The sequence below is a fragment of the Botryllus schlosseri genome, chromosome 6 (assembly GCF_051294905.1).
Source record: "Botryllus schlosseri isolate E-star chromosome 6, Bs_hap1, whole genome shotgun sequence".
NCBI lineage: Eukaryota > Metazoa > Chordata > Ascidiacea > Stolidobranchia > Styelidae > Botryllus > Botryllus schlosseri.
This window is the reverse complement of record NC_137241.1, coordinates 1,498,156-1,511,325: the sequence shown is the minus strand read 5'-3', so window position 1 is coordinate 1,511,325 and position 13,170 is coordinate 1,498,156. Positions and strand designations below refer to the sequence as shown.

The window sequence follows — 13,170 nt, the reverse complement described above, 5'->3', positions numbered from 1 at the left end:
TGCAGAAAAATACCCGCCAAATTTCTAAATCTTTCTAGAATTTGATGTTTCGTTTTTCTTCAATGTTCAAGCGTCCAACTTCTTGCAACTTGCAATAGAGATATAAAATTGTAATGTATTTGACAGAGAATATCAGTAATTTCACCATGAAATATACTGTCCAGTGTTTAGCGTAGAGGATCGGCCTGTGATGGCACTTCAGGAAATGAAGGTGCTGTTTGCAAGATGTAATTTGATGACGGAACGATTGTTTTTTACGTATTTCCCGCATAGCATTTGTAGTTTGCATTGTAACCTGTTACTAGCAACTTATAGCAATCCGTAGGCCATCCCGTCTTCTGCTAATTCACCACGCAATGGCATGGATTCGTGATTTATTAACCAAGTGTGAAATTCATGATAATATGCTACATTCTAATGGTTTGAGTACGGCAGCAATATTTATAAGTTGCAGCCTAGGCAGGAGAGAGTGATAGTATGTATGGAAATAGTAAGCCCTCGTATTTTTCTGATAGTGATCAATGTCTCATTGTAACACAATATATATTTCAAATATGATTTGCCTGAAAGTGACTTATATCGAAGCTGGCTGGTTTTCTTGGTGTGTGTTTTCTGCAGATTCAAATTCTTGATCACAATCTCGGTTGTAGCCTACATCGCCTTACTCCAAAATTTTGCACAGTCACGGCTTGCTATTATTTCTATATAGTCAACGTATTGGTTACACTATTTCCTGGTTTTCCTGGTTTACTTTGTAAGGTTACGTTTAGCTTATTGCTTCCATGGGAAACGGGTTTTACACTTCAAATTATATTTAGGAATCATTTCATGAAGAGTAGAGAAACAGCTGCAGCATATATTAAGCACATAACGAAATTTTGGATATAATAAAATACTATTATTTTATGATATTGTAATTAATAACTTTGCTCCTACTGGTTGAAATTGATGTTTTCTATGACATTCGGGAAAATAGTTATTTTTTAACAATCATATTGTACATTGCGACATCACTCTCTGTGTGATGGTTTTTATCGCTCTGAAGTGTTAGAATTCTAAATGGTTTTAGCTACGTGTTTACAAACAGGCTCAGTAGGAATATGGTGCGGCATTATTGTATTTGAAGAAATAACATTGCTTGGTTACAATGGTTGCGTCTCCAGAGTCATGACGCGATGTGCAGAGTGACATGGAATGTGTTTGCTAAAACGTCCATATCCAATTGAAAGGGAATTGTGTTGGTATTCCACATTTCCTAGATTCGTAGAGCGTATCCAGCAGGTTTGTTGGAATTCGCCAGCCGTGAAGGCAGCTATCTAGTTGCAAAGGAAAGGGATGTTTACCTTAAATTTCTTGGAACGCAGCTTCTATTTCTTTAAGCTTTGCTCAGTGTGATTATGGACGTCATGAAGATTCAAAGTCTAGTCTGACTGGCGCAAATGCAATCGAATTTGCATGTGCTTATGTTGTCCTTGCTATATGTAATTTCTAAATCCAGGAATCAGGATTACTGGGTCACATCTTAGGTTGATATTACAATTATTGCCATTAATCTCATTCGAGTACTTACTCTGTTATAGTTTCAAATCATTAATGACCAGTTTGAACAATATGAAGGTTCATTATTGTGACTATGTGTTTTATATTCAGTTTTGGAGAGAAATCTTGTCACTGAAATACATTTTATACCGGCACATAAAAGTCATTTTCTGTTCTGTGAACAGATCGTTGCTGTGACAAACTGTTGTTTATGACAAACCGCACAATTGATTTGAAAAATCGCTCTCTTAAAGTACGGTGATTATTTCGGAATGTAGAAATTACGAGACTGATACTGGCCTATTGTGATAGCAGTGCTATGTTTGGATATTTTTTTGTTTCCAAGTGATGTGCGAGGTGTGGTATTGATATTGTTTGTGGTTTGTGGCGCCTCGAGACTATGTCTTCCTGTGAAATAATTGTCAGCTCCACCTGTAGGCATACTTATTAGTCGGTGTCATTTCATCAACAATGACGTCGTACAGGAATAAGAGTTTCGAGTATGCAATAACTCTGTAAATATCTCTCTGAAGTAGCAATATACAGTATCTGAGGTCGACCATTATAATGGTACTCTTGGAATTGTGAAGGGCCTTCAGGCCAGTGTAAAGAGTCGGTTTATTCATAACGGGTACTGCCAGTAGCAACATTGATGCAGCATAGACTTACAAGTACAAGCTACCAGTCTAGTTAGGTGACGGTCAACTAACTACTGTACTTGTTTTTTGAATAGGCTTTTAGGGGTCGTAAACCTTCCTATTTCAAACTCGAAACCCCAACCTTTTGCTATGCTGATTCTATCCACAACATTTCTTGTCACACTTGGAATTCCCTAGGTTGTATTATCAGCTATTAGTCAGTTGTACCGTAATCAAGTGCGGATTTTAAAGGTCGTCAGTTCTAGTTGCACATGTTGCATAGCCTATCCAGTACTTTGTACAAGTCTGATGCAACCACCTTTGTTTTTTCAGGGCACTATGAGCCGTGTTGGACTACTTTATGATAGCTTTAGGTAACACATGTATGAAAATGAACACAGGAAGTCAACGAGTCCTGGCTGTCGCTTGTATATTAATCACTTGCGTGATGCCAGTGGAATGGGGGACTAAAGCGGAAGATGATGTTACACCAGCTCCCACTGTAGTCGTTACGGATTGGATTACCGTTAGCCCAAAGCCAGAAGTGCTACAAAATCCTACTGAAAGCGAAATTTTGGAAGGTGATAAATTACCGGATCCACCTGTCAAAGAATTTGATACTACTAACGTTCCTAGCGATATAAAAGGGGAATTTTTGGAAAAAGATAATGATCGGCCTCAGAAACACTTGAAAAGAAAGGCGCATCCTGTTTGCAAATATAGCATGCGTGAAATTTTCCTTTTCGGCCAAGACTCAGAGGGGTCGTTAACCACTGTGACAAACAAAACCCTTCCCACGCCAGCTGCTGATTTAAACGAAGAAGAAATAGTTACTCAAGCTGCTGTGGAAATCGATGCAGTTTCGGAACAGGAAAAGGTAGTGAATTTGGAAGATGACGCGGAGGAAGCGAACATGAAGTTGAAAGTGACGGATGTGCATTCGTTTGAAGAGTGGAAAAATCTGAAATTGCAAGAACAAGAATCTAAACTAGCCGACAATGAACCAACCCCATCTCGTACGGTTCGTGCCAAAAAAACTCAAGTCAACTACGGCTCGCAAGATTGTGGCGCTAAGATTTTAGCGCACAATAAGGAAGCAAAACATGTGTCCGCGATACTAGACGAAAATCGCGACTTGTACATGTTAAACCCGTGTTCGAACCCGATTTGGTTTGTGGTCGAGCTCTGCGAGCCCATCCAAGTCCAGCAAGTTCAAATCGGTAATCTTGAGTTGTTTTCCTCGGCCCCCAAAGAGTTTTCGGTGTCTGTCAGCGAACGGTATCCCACCAGAGAATGGCATCTCATCGGCGCCTTTGAAGCTACTAACGACAGAAATCTGCAATCGTTTAACGTAAAGTCAAACGATGTGATGTTTGCCAAATACATTAAGTTCGAGATGAAGAGTCACTTTTCCAACGAACATTTCTGCCCGTTGACTTTGGTCCGGGTGATGGGAATTTCGATGGTCGATGAATTTGACGAATCGGAGCAAACTAACGCAAAATCTGATTCGGAAGAAGAAAATAGTCACTCTCAACCTGGAGCTATCGTTGACGACACACAGCAAAATGAAAACGGTCCCATTAACGCGATGTTAAATATGGTTAAAAATGCGATCGGACTTAATGATGTAGCACAGAATGAAAAAGCGGAGAATGATAATGAAATTATTGACTTAGTTGTTGCTAACGAGACAGATACAATCGATCTCGCTAACGAATCTGAAGTCACGTTAGTCACGAATCATACAGAAATAGGTGGACAAGCAGGCAATGATGCCAGTTTGATTACTTTAATCGAAGTCGGCAATGGGGAGGACTTGTCTTTATATGTGACTAACTTAACCGCCTACTCTCCCCATATACCGATTTACGTGCCCAAGTTTATTCAGTATCTGACGCCTGTCACGCGTAAACTCAACGCGAGAGTATGCTGGTTTCTGGAGTTTGTCTGCAAAGTGTCGTTGACCAGTTGTTTGGTCCACTATCCTTTTAATTACAGCGGTTTTGTGCCTTTTTCTATGCCCGCTAAGGAAAACCCTATGCAGCAAAACGTAGGGAGTGTACAGGAAGAAAGTAACGTGCAAAGCAATGACACGGCCGGTGTTGAACACAATGTAACGGATGTTAAGAATGTCGATGCAAGCTCTGACTCGGTGCGAGATAGTAAACAAGATATTGCTGAAACAGAATTGAACAAAACCGATTTACCAATAGTAGGGCAGACTACACCATTGACGGATTACACGGATGACAATCATTTTTCACCGTCCAAAAATATACCTGATGTAAATCTAGTGTCGGAGGAGCCTGTGAAAGTAGACTCTTGCGAGATCAACGGAGACGTCGCTTCTACTACAAAGCAAGAAGTTATCTCCGCCAAAACGAAGAAAGAGGAACCAGCTCCGCTGCTGGAGCCTGTGAAATTAAATGGATCCACCGTTACGGAAGAAAATCAGTCTGGAAGTGTTATGAATGATGTAAAAATCCCAAACTCTACAGAAAAGAATTCTGATAAAGACCCTGTGGATGAGTCGGCTGAAAAACAAAAACCGGTAGATTACACGGCAGAAAGACTGCCGCCCCAACACGCTGCTGTGATAAACCCTGTCAGTCCAAAAGACTCGGTTTTTATGAGACTTAGCAACCGGATAAGAGTGTTAGAACAGAACATGTCTCTCAGCAGCGATTACTTGGAAAATCTCAGCCGCAGGTATAAAGAACAGATGGACGAAATGCAGAGAGCATTTGACAAAACTACATCAAAATTGGTGGCTACGAGTCGCACCGCGAACGAAAACGACGCAAAACAGACCGAGCTACTCAAAAAAGCAGAGGCGGAGATCGAAATCCTGAAGGTGCAAATTCAAAATCTATTCACAGCCCACGATCAGCTTAACAGTAAGCTCGTGGAGAGGCATCTGTGCCTTATCGTGCTGGAACTGTTTCTTTTTGTGGCCGTATTCGTGACTTGTCTTGGAAGGCGGATGGCGCAGACGCAACGAAACTTGGAAGCGTCGAACGATATGATCGAACGTTTGACTGGCGTTGTTAGAGAGCTTAAAAACGGTCGTACTCAAGATACTGTCAGCAACGGACACTGTTATTCTGTACCGGCGAATACTATCGATACTCCGACGATTACATCTGATACACATCAGCAAAAAAAGAAAAAGAAAAAGGCTAAACGTAAAAACAGTAACGGTTCCTCTTCGACTGCGGAATCTGCCGCGATTTCCAGCATTTCTGACAGACTCCAATGCACAGACGGCGTGGAGACGATCGGGCCAAAACTCACCACTGCGTGCGTGGACTCGCCTCTCGAAAATCCAGATAAGGCTTGGAACGCAGGCCAAGTCGGGCTGAAGATCCCGGCGACTTATGTGAAAGGGAGAAAATAGCGAATCTCTTTTAGGGCTGGTCACAATGATTCGAGTGCTTGAATCTGAATTGAGTATTAATTGTAATGATCCGAGTTGAGTATTGAAATGATACGCTCCTTGCCACTAAGAGTTAATTTATCTACGATAATTGTGGTTTCGATACTAATTTTCACTGCGGGAGGCTGTAAACCTCTATAGGTCGTATTGTATCATACCAAACATGTTACAAAGCTGCTCACATTACTGAAAATGAGCTATTTATGAAATAGCGATCTACCCACAGCATTGTCACACAGTGCAATGAAATAGGTATGGTCAAAAAAAAGAAAATAATCTTTAATGTGATAGAGATCTGGGATTGTATTTTTTGGTCGCATGATAGGTACATATTTGAACTTTCCACATCGTTCATACTGTTGTAGCGACTCGACCCGACTCGACTTGAAGTTCAGCACTCAAATCAGATCCGAACCACTCAGGTACACGATTTTGCCCAGCCCTACCAGCTTTGTGTACTCAATGTGTCTGCGCGAATCGTGCCAACCGCGGTTACACCGCATGCAATTTTCGAATGGTGCTAGTCGTAGAGTTTTAAGTTATTACGTTTGCCTGTATCGCGCACGTCGTCCGCCTACTACTCTTAAAGCCTTCCCTCTTGATTCCCGTGTTTAGCTTTCTGCTGTTGCACTTTGGTTGCGGTTTCAGTGTTCTGTTGTTTTGTTTCTGGCGAAATATGGATTTATATGCATGAGAAAATGGCGTGGTTGCACTGGGGGGTCGATGTGAGAGAGGCAGAGTACGATTGTAGGTACCAGCAATGTTCCCTCTAATTTCCGAAGATTCTGCGCACGCTCACCAACTCACTGCGCAGACCCTTGGACCACAGTGCGATACGACTAAAAAAAAAGGTCATCACTTCGGATTTTTTGTGCGCAAGTTAGATTTTTCTGTGCGCAGAGACCTTTTCAGCACTGCGCATTTGCGCACGTGCGCAGCTTAGAGGGAACATTGGGTACCAGTATCAGTTTATTCATATTTTCATCATTTCCAAACGCTACAAACTGTTATGCAATGAAAAGATCGGTAGATGTCGAAACGACCTGGAGTAGTCTTTGAAATCAGACACCCACCTAGGCCTCTACACTGAATGAAAAGTAAAGCGCAATATATACAAGGTATGCAACAGAATGAGGTGGGATGTGGCGGAGGACGAGATCGATATCTTAGGATCTGAGGGCGGACCAGTATTCGTTTAGTTTAGACGAAATTGATTATATTTCGACTGAATGCGGACATGCTCGACTGTCTGATAGCCGGCGAGATGCCGCTCCACAGGTAAAGAGCGGCAAACTTAAAAGAGCAGGGCCGGCCAACCCGTGGCCCGCGAGGTAATTTCCGAAATTAGTAATATTTTCAAAAATGGATTGCACATATTGTGAACTTGCAAGGACAGCCAAACATTTGATTGATCTGACCGCAACACTTGAGACGTGAAGACTAAAATATCAGTTTCGACGCATTGGCAGATCCATGAGCCAGTCACATTTTGGTAGATCTTCGTACACTACAATAAAGCAGAATAATTTGCGATAGATTAATCAAAAGTAAAAATTTTCTACACTCTTATTCGCCCAACATATGTTGTCACTCGATTTCTTGCTTTTAATATTTCTACCCCTTTGTGAAAATGACAGAACGCATAATGTATCAGATTGAGTCTAACTATAGTCGCGATTGCTAGACGTAGTGTCATTCAACGTTGCGTTTGCGTTCGCAGAAAGACCGTCGACTATGAAACCTTATAGGCACAAAATGATTGACGCATGTTGGTCGAAGCTTTCGATATCGATATGTCTAGGCGCCGAATAGTCCAGTCCTTGCAAACTGAGTCCATGATATACAGCAGGCCCGCAATATAGTCAAGTGACAATATTATTGACCTATGAACTTCGAAAAAATTTCGCGCTTGCGCGGCGAGTGGCCCGCGCAATAGTGCGTCAATCAAATGTGGCCCTTTGGCTGAAAAGGTTGGCCACCCCTGTGATAGAGCAATGCGTTTTCTTGTATTCCGGCCTAACCATATAGTAATTGTTCTTCGAAGACACGCGTGTACTTATTCGCTTATGACTCCGAGGTGAAGTAGTTGTTAAAATTTGAAGGACAGTGACCGCAATGGAACTGATACATAAACTTGGCAATTTCTAGCTTCCTCATATCTTCTATGTTTAGAACACCAAATCTTTTGATTAGCGATATATCAGCTGTACAGTGTACATCCAGGCCCCCGTCCGGCCTTGGCTTGATAATGATACGGATAATGATACGTCGACCGGAATAAACAGAATATGAGAATGCAAAAAACATCATATGATGATCAAGTTGTAGTTTTGCAGTTAGTCAATCGTATTCTTGCAGGCAGCACCCCAGCAAAGAATTCCGTCTTTTAACTTTGATTCGAATAGAGCAGTGGTCGGGAACCTATGGCTCGCGAGCCACATATGGCTCTTTTGGGTGTAACATATGGCTCTTCGAGAAATTTTTAATTTTGTGCCTAATTAATCAATATTGCAGCAACTTGTTAGTAAATTATCATAACGGCCAGAATAATTATTCTCGTGCCAGCATAAACATGTCTTTGAGAGGTCAAGACAGCTAGATATCCAATATCCAAGGTTAGGGACTGGTACCGCCCTCTTTTCAAAATCCCAAAATTTAAGTTGCTGTCGCGCCGGCGACTAAAATCACTCGCGAATTCGATCTAATCGTGTCCTCGGAGGACGCCCCTTTTTGTACTCTTTTTTGAGATTTTGTCCTCATTTTTTGAGAATGTTGGTCAATTTACGGCCAAAATTAGACTGAGATGCCGTAAATCACCACCGAAGTGGCGCTCGAGCGGGTATTTAGGGATATGAGCCGGAAAGTTGGCCTTTTTTTAGTTAAGCGATCACGAAGTATAGGAAAAAATTACCATCTTTTCAGAATTCTCCTTCGGTTTTGCAAGTCTGCAAATTCTGAAAAAGTGTCCTCCTTTCAGATTTCCAAAATATGGTAACCCTAATATATTGGCCAGTGCAGTCTGGGATAGCAGTTATAGGTCTCGCTGAACGTACCCTTCGGTTTAGTAGCCTATACAGGGGTGGCCAACATGCGGCCGTAACACAAAGATTATACAACTGTCGACTGTCGTACAACCACGGCGCCACCGTCTGCACATTTCAATTAGCTACGTGTGTATTGGCACTTAGCAGCTGTCAACATGCAATTTGAGTTGTTGACTTGGAACCCAAATGTTAATTTCTTCTCGCGATTCAGGGTGATTTGATTTTTCGTTTTAGTGTTTCCTGGCAATTTTTGACGACGCCGCGGGCCGCAGCATTTATAGGGGTATTATATGTCTTTCCAACTTAAGTAGGCCTTATTTGGCGGGAATGAATTGTCCTATTGAAAGTGAGCCGATCCAGCAGACTGACAGTAAACACACATCGTCAAAATGTGATTTACTCTTGCATCAATTTAGGACTGGCACGAAAAGAATCATTACAATTATAACTATTTGAGTAGAATTGTTGTTGTACTTGATATATATTTATTTTAAGATATAGACACCATATGTGCGGGCAAATGTATGATGCCATCATAAAAGCTATCGGGTTATAATTTTTCAGCGACTATGAATATATTGAATTTAACAGATTGATAATAGAGACTGATCTGATATCAAAACATTTTCCAGTTGAGCATTGTAATTCCAATCCAGAATTCGAGTATACTTGTGATAAGTTATAAGCTATTAATCTCATGACCAAATGTCTTCAAATATAGGAGCATAAATATAATATAAATATATTAATGAATGTGTCCTAGTAATTAAAATGTCGGAACGCCGAACGGCCCATTGCTGTTACATCGTTGGAATATACCACTACGGTACTCGGTACCTTTCAGTGGCCTTAATAACATGGTTTAGCAACCGAAGATGTAACTAACAGATTGCCAATGGTTGCCATAACTACTTGCTTAGTTAGCGAAATACCAAGCTGCGACCTTCTGATCTATTACTATTCTCCTGACACGCGATTAGTTTTTTGCGTCCATGGTTCTAACAAATTCACGGCATTCCGAGTCACCCCAAGTCCACTCGAGTCATTTTCATTTCGCCATTGAGTTAGCCCGAGTCTGACTAATCCTAAGAAAGGTCGCGTCCAAGTCCAACTCACAAATTTCACTCACGAATCGTCCAAGGGTCAGGTTTTGTCATCATGAATTGGAAATGTGGCGAAATAGTGAATCTTCCACTGCATGTTAGCGTTTGCAATTGATGTGTTTGAGTTTGTGGAATAGTTTAAGGATTTCGGAGCAATTTAAGAGGGAATTTTCCCTTTATAACCTGAAAAGATATAAGTGACCCTTAGGCCCATATATCGTCAAATTAATAAAAATCTAAAATGCCGTCGCGGGCCGCACAACATGCTCTGGCGGGCCGCGTGTTTGAGACCTCTGGTTTACGTCATACTTTCCATTTGTCCAAAGGCAATTTTACGACCATTTTTGACTGGCTTGTCTAGCGCTAAATTTGATAAAACCAGCACCGTAACTGCCGCACCCCAAACCCCCCAATTGGGGGGGGGCGAGCTCGAAGGGGGCCCAAAATTATTTCGTGAATTAGCATAAATCATAAAGTATTTTTTAAAAATTTATGCAATTTTTTAAAAAAATTTTCGCGCTGCTCGCGAATTCAAGTAGCCATTTTTCTTTATTATTGGGTATTGGGCCATTACCGCGCTACGACCCACCAAGACATACAATCGAGTTTTAGGCCATATAACATGCGACTCCAAGAAGTGTGCCAGAACGATTGGCAGCGAGAAAAGCTTGGCCGAAAACGTCTATGCCCTTATGCAGATCAAAGACTTCGCTATATATACAAAATACATATAGGTTTAATTGTCCATAGGCGCCTTAATGACTGGCGCCGAATGTTCCTGTCTTTGCAATCTGAACCTCACAAGACAAATACCATCCCGCTGGTAAAAATTTTATGCCAGTGAAGAAATACCAATTTGAAATCGTGTGCTTCTCTTAGTTTAGAAGCCTATACGTTTGGGCGGTTCTATATTTTTTGATATGGCAATCTGGATGTCACGAAATATCATCATGTAACGAAGTCGTATCAACGGTTCCGCCCGCCCGAAGATGTTTAATCATTATTTACGGGCCCTCTCGTTTTCAAGACACTTCACTCAGCTCTACCGGTAAATCTAATTACGTGAGTAGCGAGGACAATAAATTGATAGCATATTATATATGCAGTCGCAGATCTGATTGACCGATTTTATCATAAGTTATCGAAAATTTTCGCGCTTGGCGCTGGCTCACAATACACTACGGGTAATTTCGTGACAAACGCGAACAACGTGATGGGGGGTCGTTTTATCACCCTATGGGAGCCCAAGACCCACGTTTTTGGGGGCCTGACGAGGTGCTGTTTCGTTCCTGCCAACGGGTATATACGCCCGAAGATGTTCAATTATTATTGAGTGGTCCTACCTTTTCAAACAGACCTCACTCAGCTCTACCGGCAAATCTGATTACTTGAGTAAAGAGGACAATAAATTGATAGCATATTATATATGCAGTCACCGATCTGATTGACCGATTTTTATCATAAATTATCGAAAATGTTCGCGCTTCGCGCTGGCTCACAATACAGTACGGGTAATTTCGTGACAAACGCGAACAACGTGATGGGGGGGGGTCGTTCTATCACCCTATGGGAGCCCAAGACCAACGTTTTTGGGGGCCTTACGAGGTGCTGTTTTGTTCCTGCCAACGGGTATATACGCCCGAAGATGTTTAATTATTATTGAGTGGTCCTACCTTTTCAAACAGACCTCACTCAGCTCTACCGGCAAATCTGATTACGTGAGCAGAGAGAAGAAGAAAATTGATAACAATGTATGCAATCCCCGATCATACTGACCGATGAAATCATGAACTCTAGAAATTTTGCGCGCTTCGCGCGCTTAGGCGGCAAAAGCTGATTCATTTAAGAAACTCCCAATTAATATGATGAATAGTGGTAAACAGCGTATCGCCGGAGGGGGGGTCTGGGGGGCGAAGCCCCCCAGACGTTCGGTCTATAACCCTATGAGGGGGGCCCAAGACCAATGTTTGGGGGGGCTGACGAAGTGCTGTTACGGCCCTGGATAAAACGGGTATCAATGAGAAGCTGCCGCAGTACTGATTATTAAAATATAAATTATATTCTGCTCATGGAACTGGAACTCCAAAAATCAACCACGATTTTTGCAACGTGATCAAGTTAAACATTGTGACGCAACAAACTGTCTGGCTATTTCTGAGCTGCATAGTCTCGTTTTGCCAGACAGTCTTGTTGCGTCAATGTTCTTAAACAAGCTAACCTTCCCAAGACTCTTCCATGCGAGTTGGTAATATTAAAGCCACCTGAAGTGAAAAAATGTCCTCCGAAAATATATCGGTAGACTGAAGGAGAAATGATAGTCGGGCTACTGAATAAAATGTATTGATGAGAGACAACACAGGAAACTCCTGGAAAAGGATCAGGAAGAGAATTATTTCCGCGATGAGATCGATGGCACTGGCGAAGTGATCTCTTTTCATGATGCATGGAAGCCGGTTCGGCCCTCCAAAGATTTTGAAGCTCTGAAAACCTTTTGTGGATGACTGGCAACATTCTTTCCCTCAGCGGCTACTGTTGAAGCCGATATTTCCCAGATTCGCTGGGCGAGAAATGAATTTAGGAGAAACTTAGCTGACCTGAGTTTGGAAGCACTGCTACAGTGCAAACGATTTAAGTCTATTCAACAGCTGTGACAATCAGCTGTTGAGCGTGTTTGTTAGGCTTTTCTTTCTTTTTTTTTGCTTATTGGCACCGATTCCGATGGATACTGCACATTTTGTGGTTTCGTTTGATATAATTAACCAATGAAATCGTTAGGTTTTTCGTCTCTTATTGTTTGTTGGCACTGATTATACGTGGATGTTGAACATTTTGTGGCGTCTTTTGACAAACTAGCCCAAATAAAGCGTTTTTTGGGACTAATTCGAGGCTGAAACTATCTATTCAGCGGACGATTGCAAAACTGCCAAAAAAAAATCGAAAAATGCCAAAAATAATTTTTTTTGGCAGTTCTGGCATATGCCAAAAATAACACGGCCTGGCTATATGTAATCGAAATGCGGCCAAAAATAGGTTGAACGCCACTGGATTGGTACAATATCTAATTTCATCAATTCGAAACACCACTAGGCCCAACAAGAGGAAATGAGAGGGGAAACCACTTGGACTATTCTTTCAATCAGAGACCCACATTGGCATAGAACAGGGGTGTTCAACTCTAGGCCTATATATTTGAGTCACGGGTCGGATGGATGTCAGAAGAGAATACAAATGGTTGGCGGTGTGATACGAGAAGCTACTCCTAAGACTAGACGATGTATATTATATATTTATTTCAATCGAATTCCCTATAAGATTCCTTATATAGTAGGGTTACCAGATTTTGGAATCGGGAAAGGAGGACACTTTTTCAAAATTTTCAAAACTTAGAATACCGGAAGAAAATCTTG

At 41.6% G+C, this 13,170-nt stretch overlaps 1 protein-coding gene across 1 annotated transcript; it reads left to right on the top strand.

The window, feature by feature from the left end:
• Positions 1 to 2,479: 2,479 nt before the first annotated feature.
• On the top strand, positions 2,480 to 6,315 carry LOC145440350 (SUN domain-containing ossification factor-like). The gene has a single exon (XM_080317934.1). It carries the CDS (start codon positions 2,539 to 2,541, stop codon positions 5,575 to 5,577), a length of 3,039 nt encoding a protein of 1,012 aa, XP_080174060.1. The 5' UTR covers positions 2,480 to 2,538; the 3' UTR covers positions 5,578 to 6,315.
• The last annotated feature ends 6,855 nt before the right edge of the window (positions 6,316 to 13,170 follow it).

What these genes read in the sequence shown, in the direction of transcription:
- LOC145440350 (XM_080317934.1), top strand. Translation starts at nt 2,539, where the DNA reads ATGATAGCTTTAGGTAACACATGTATGAAAATGAACACAGGAAGTCAA.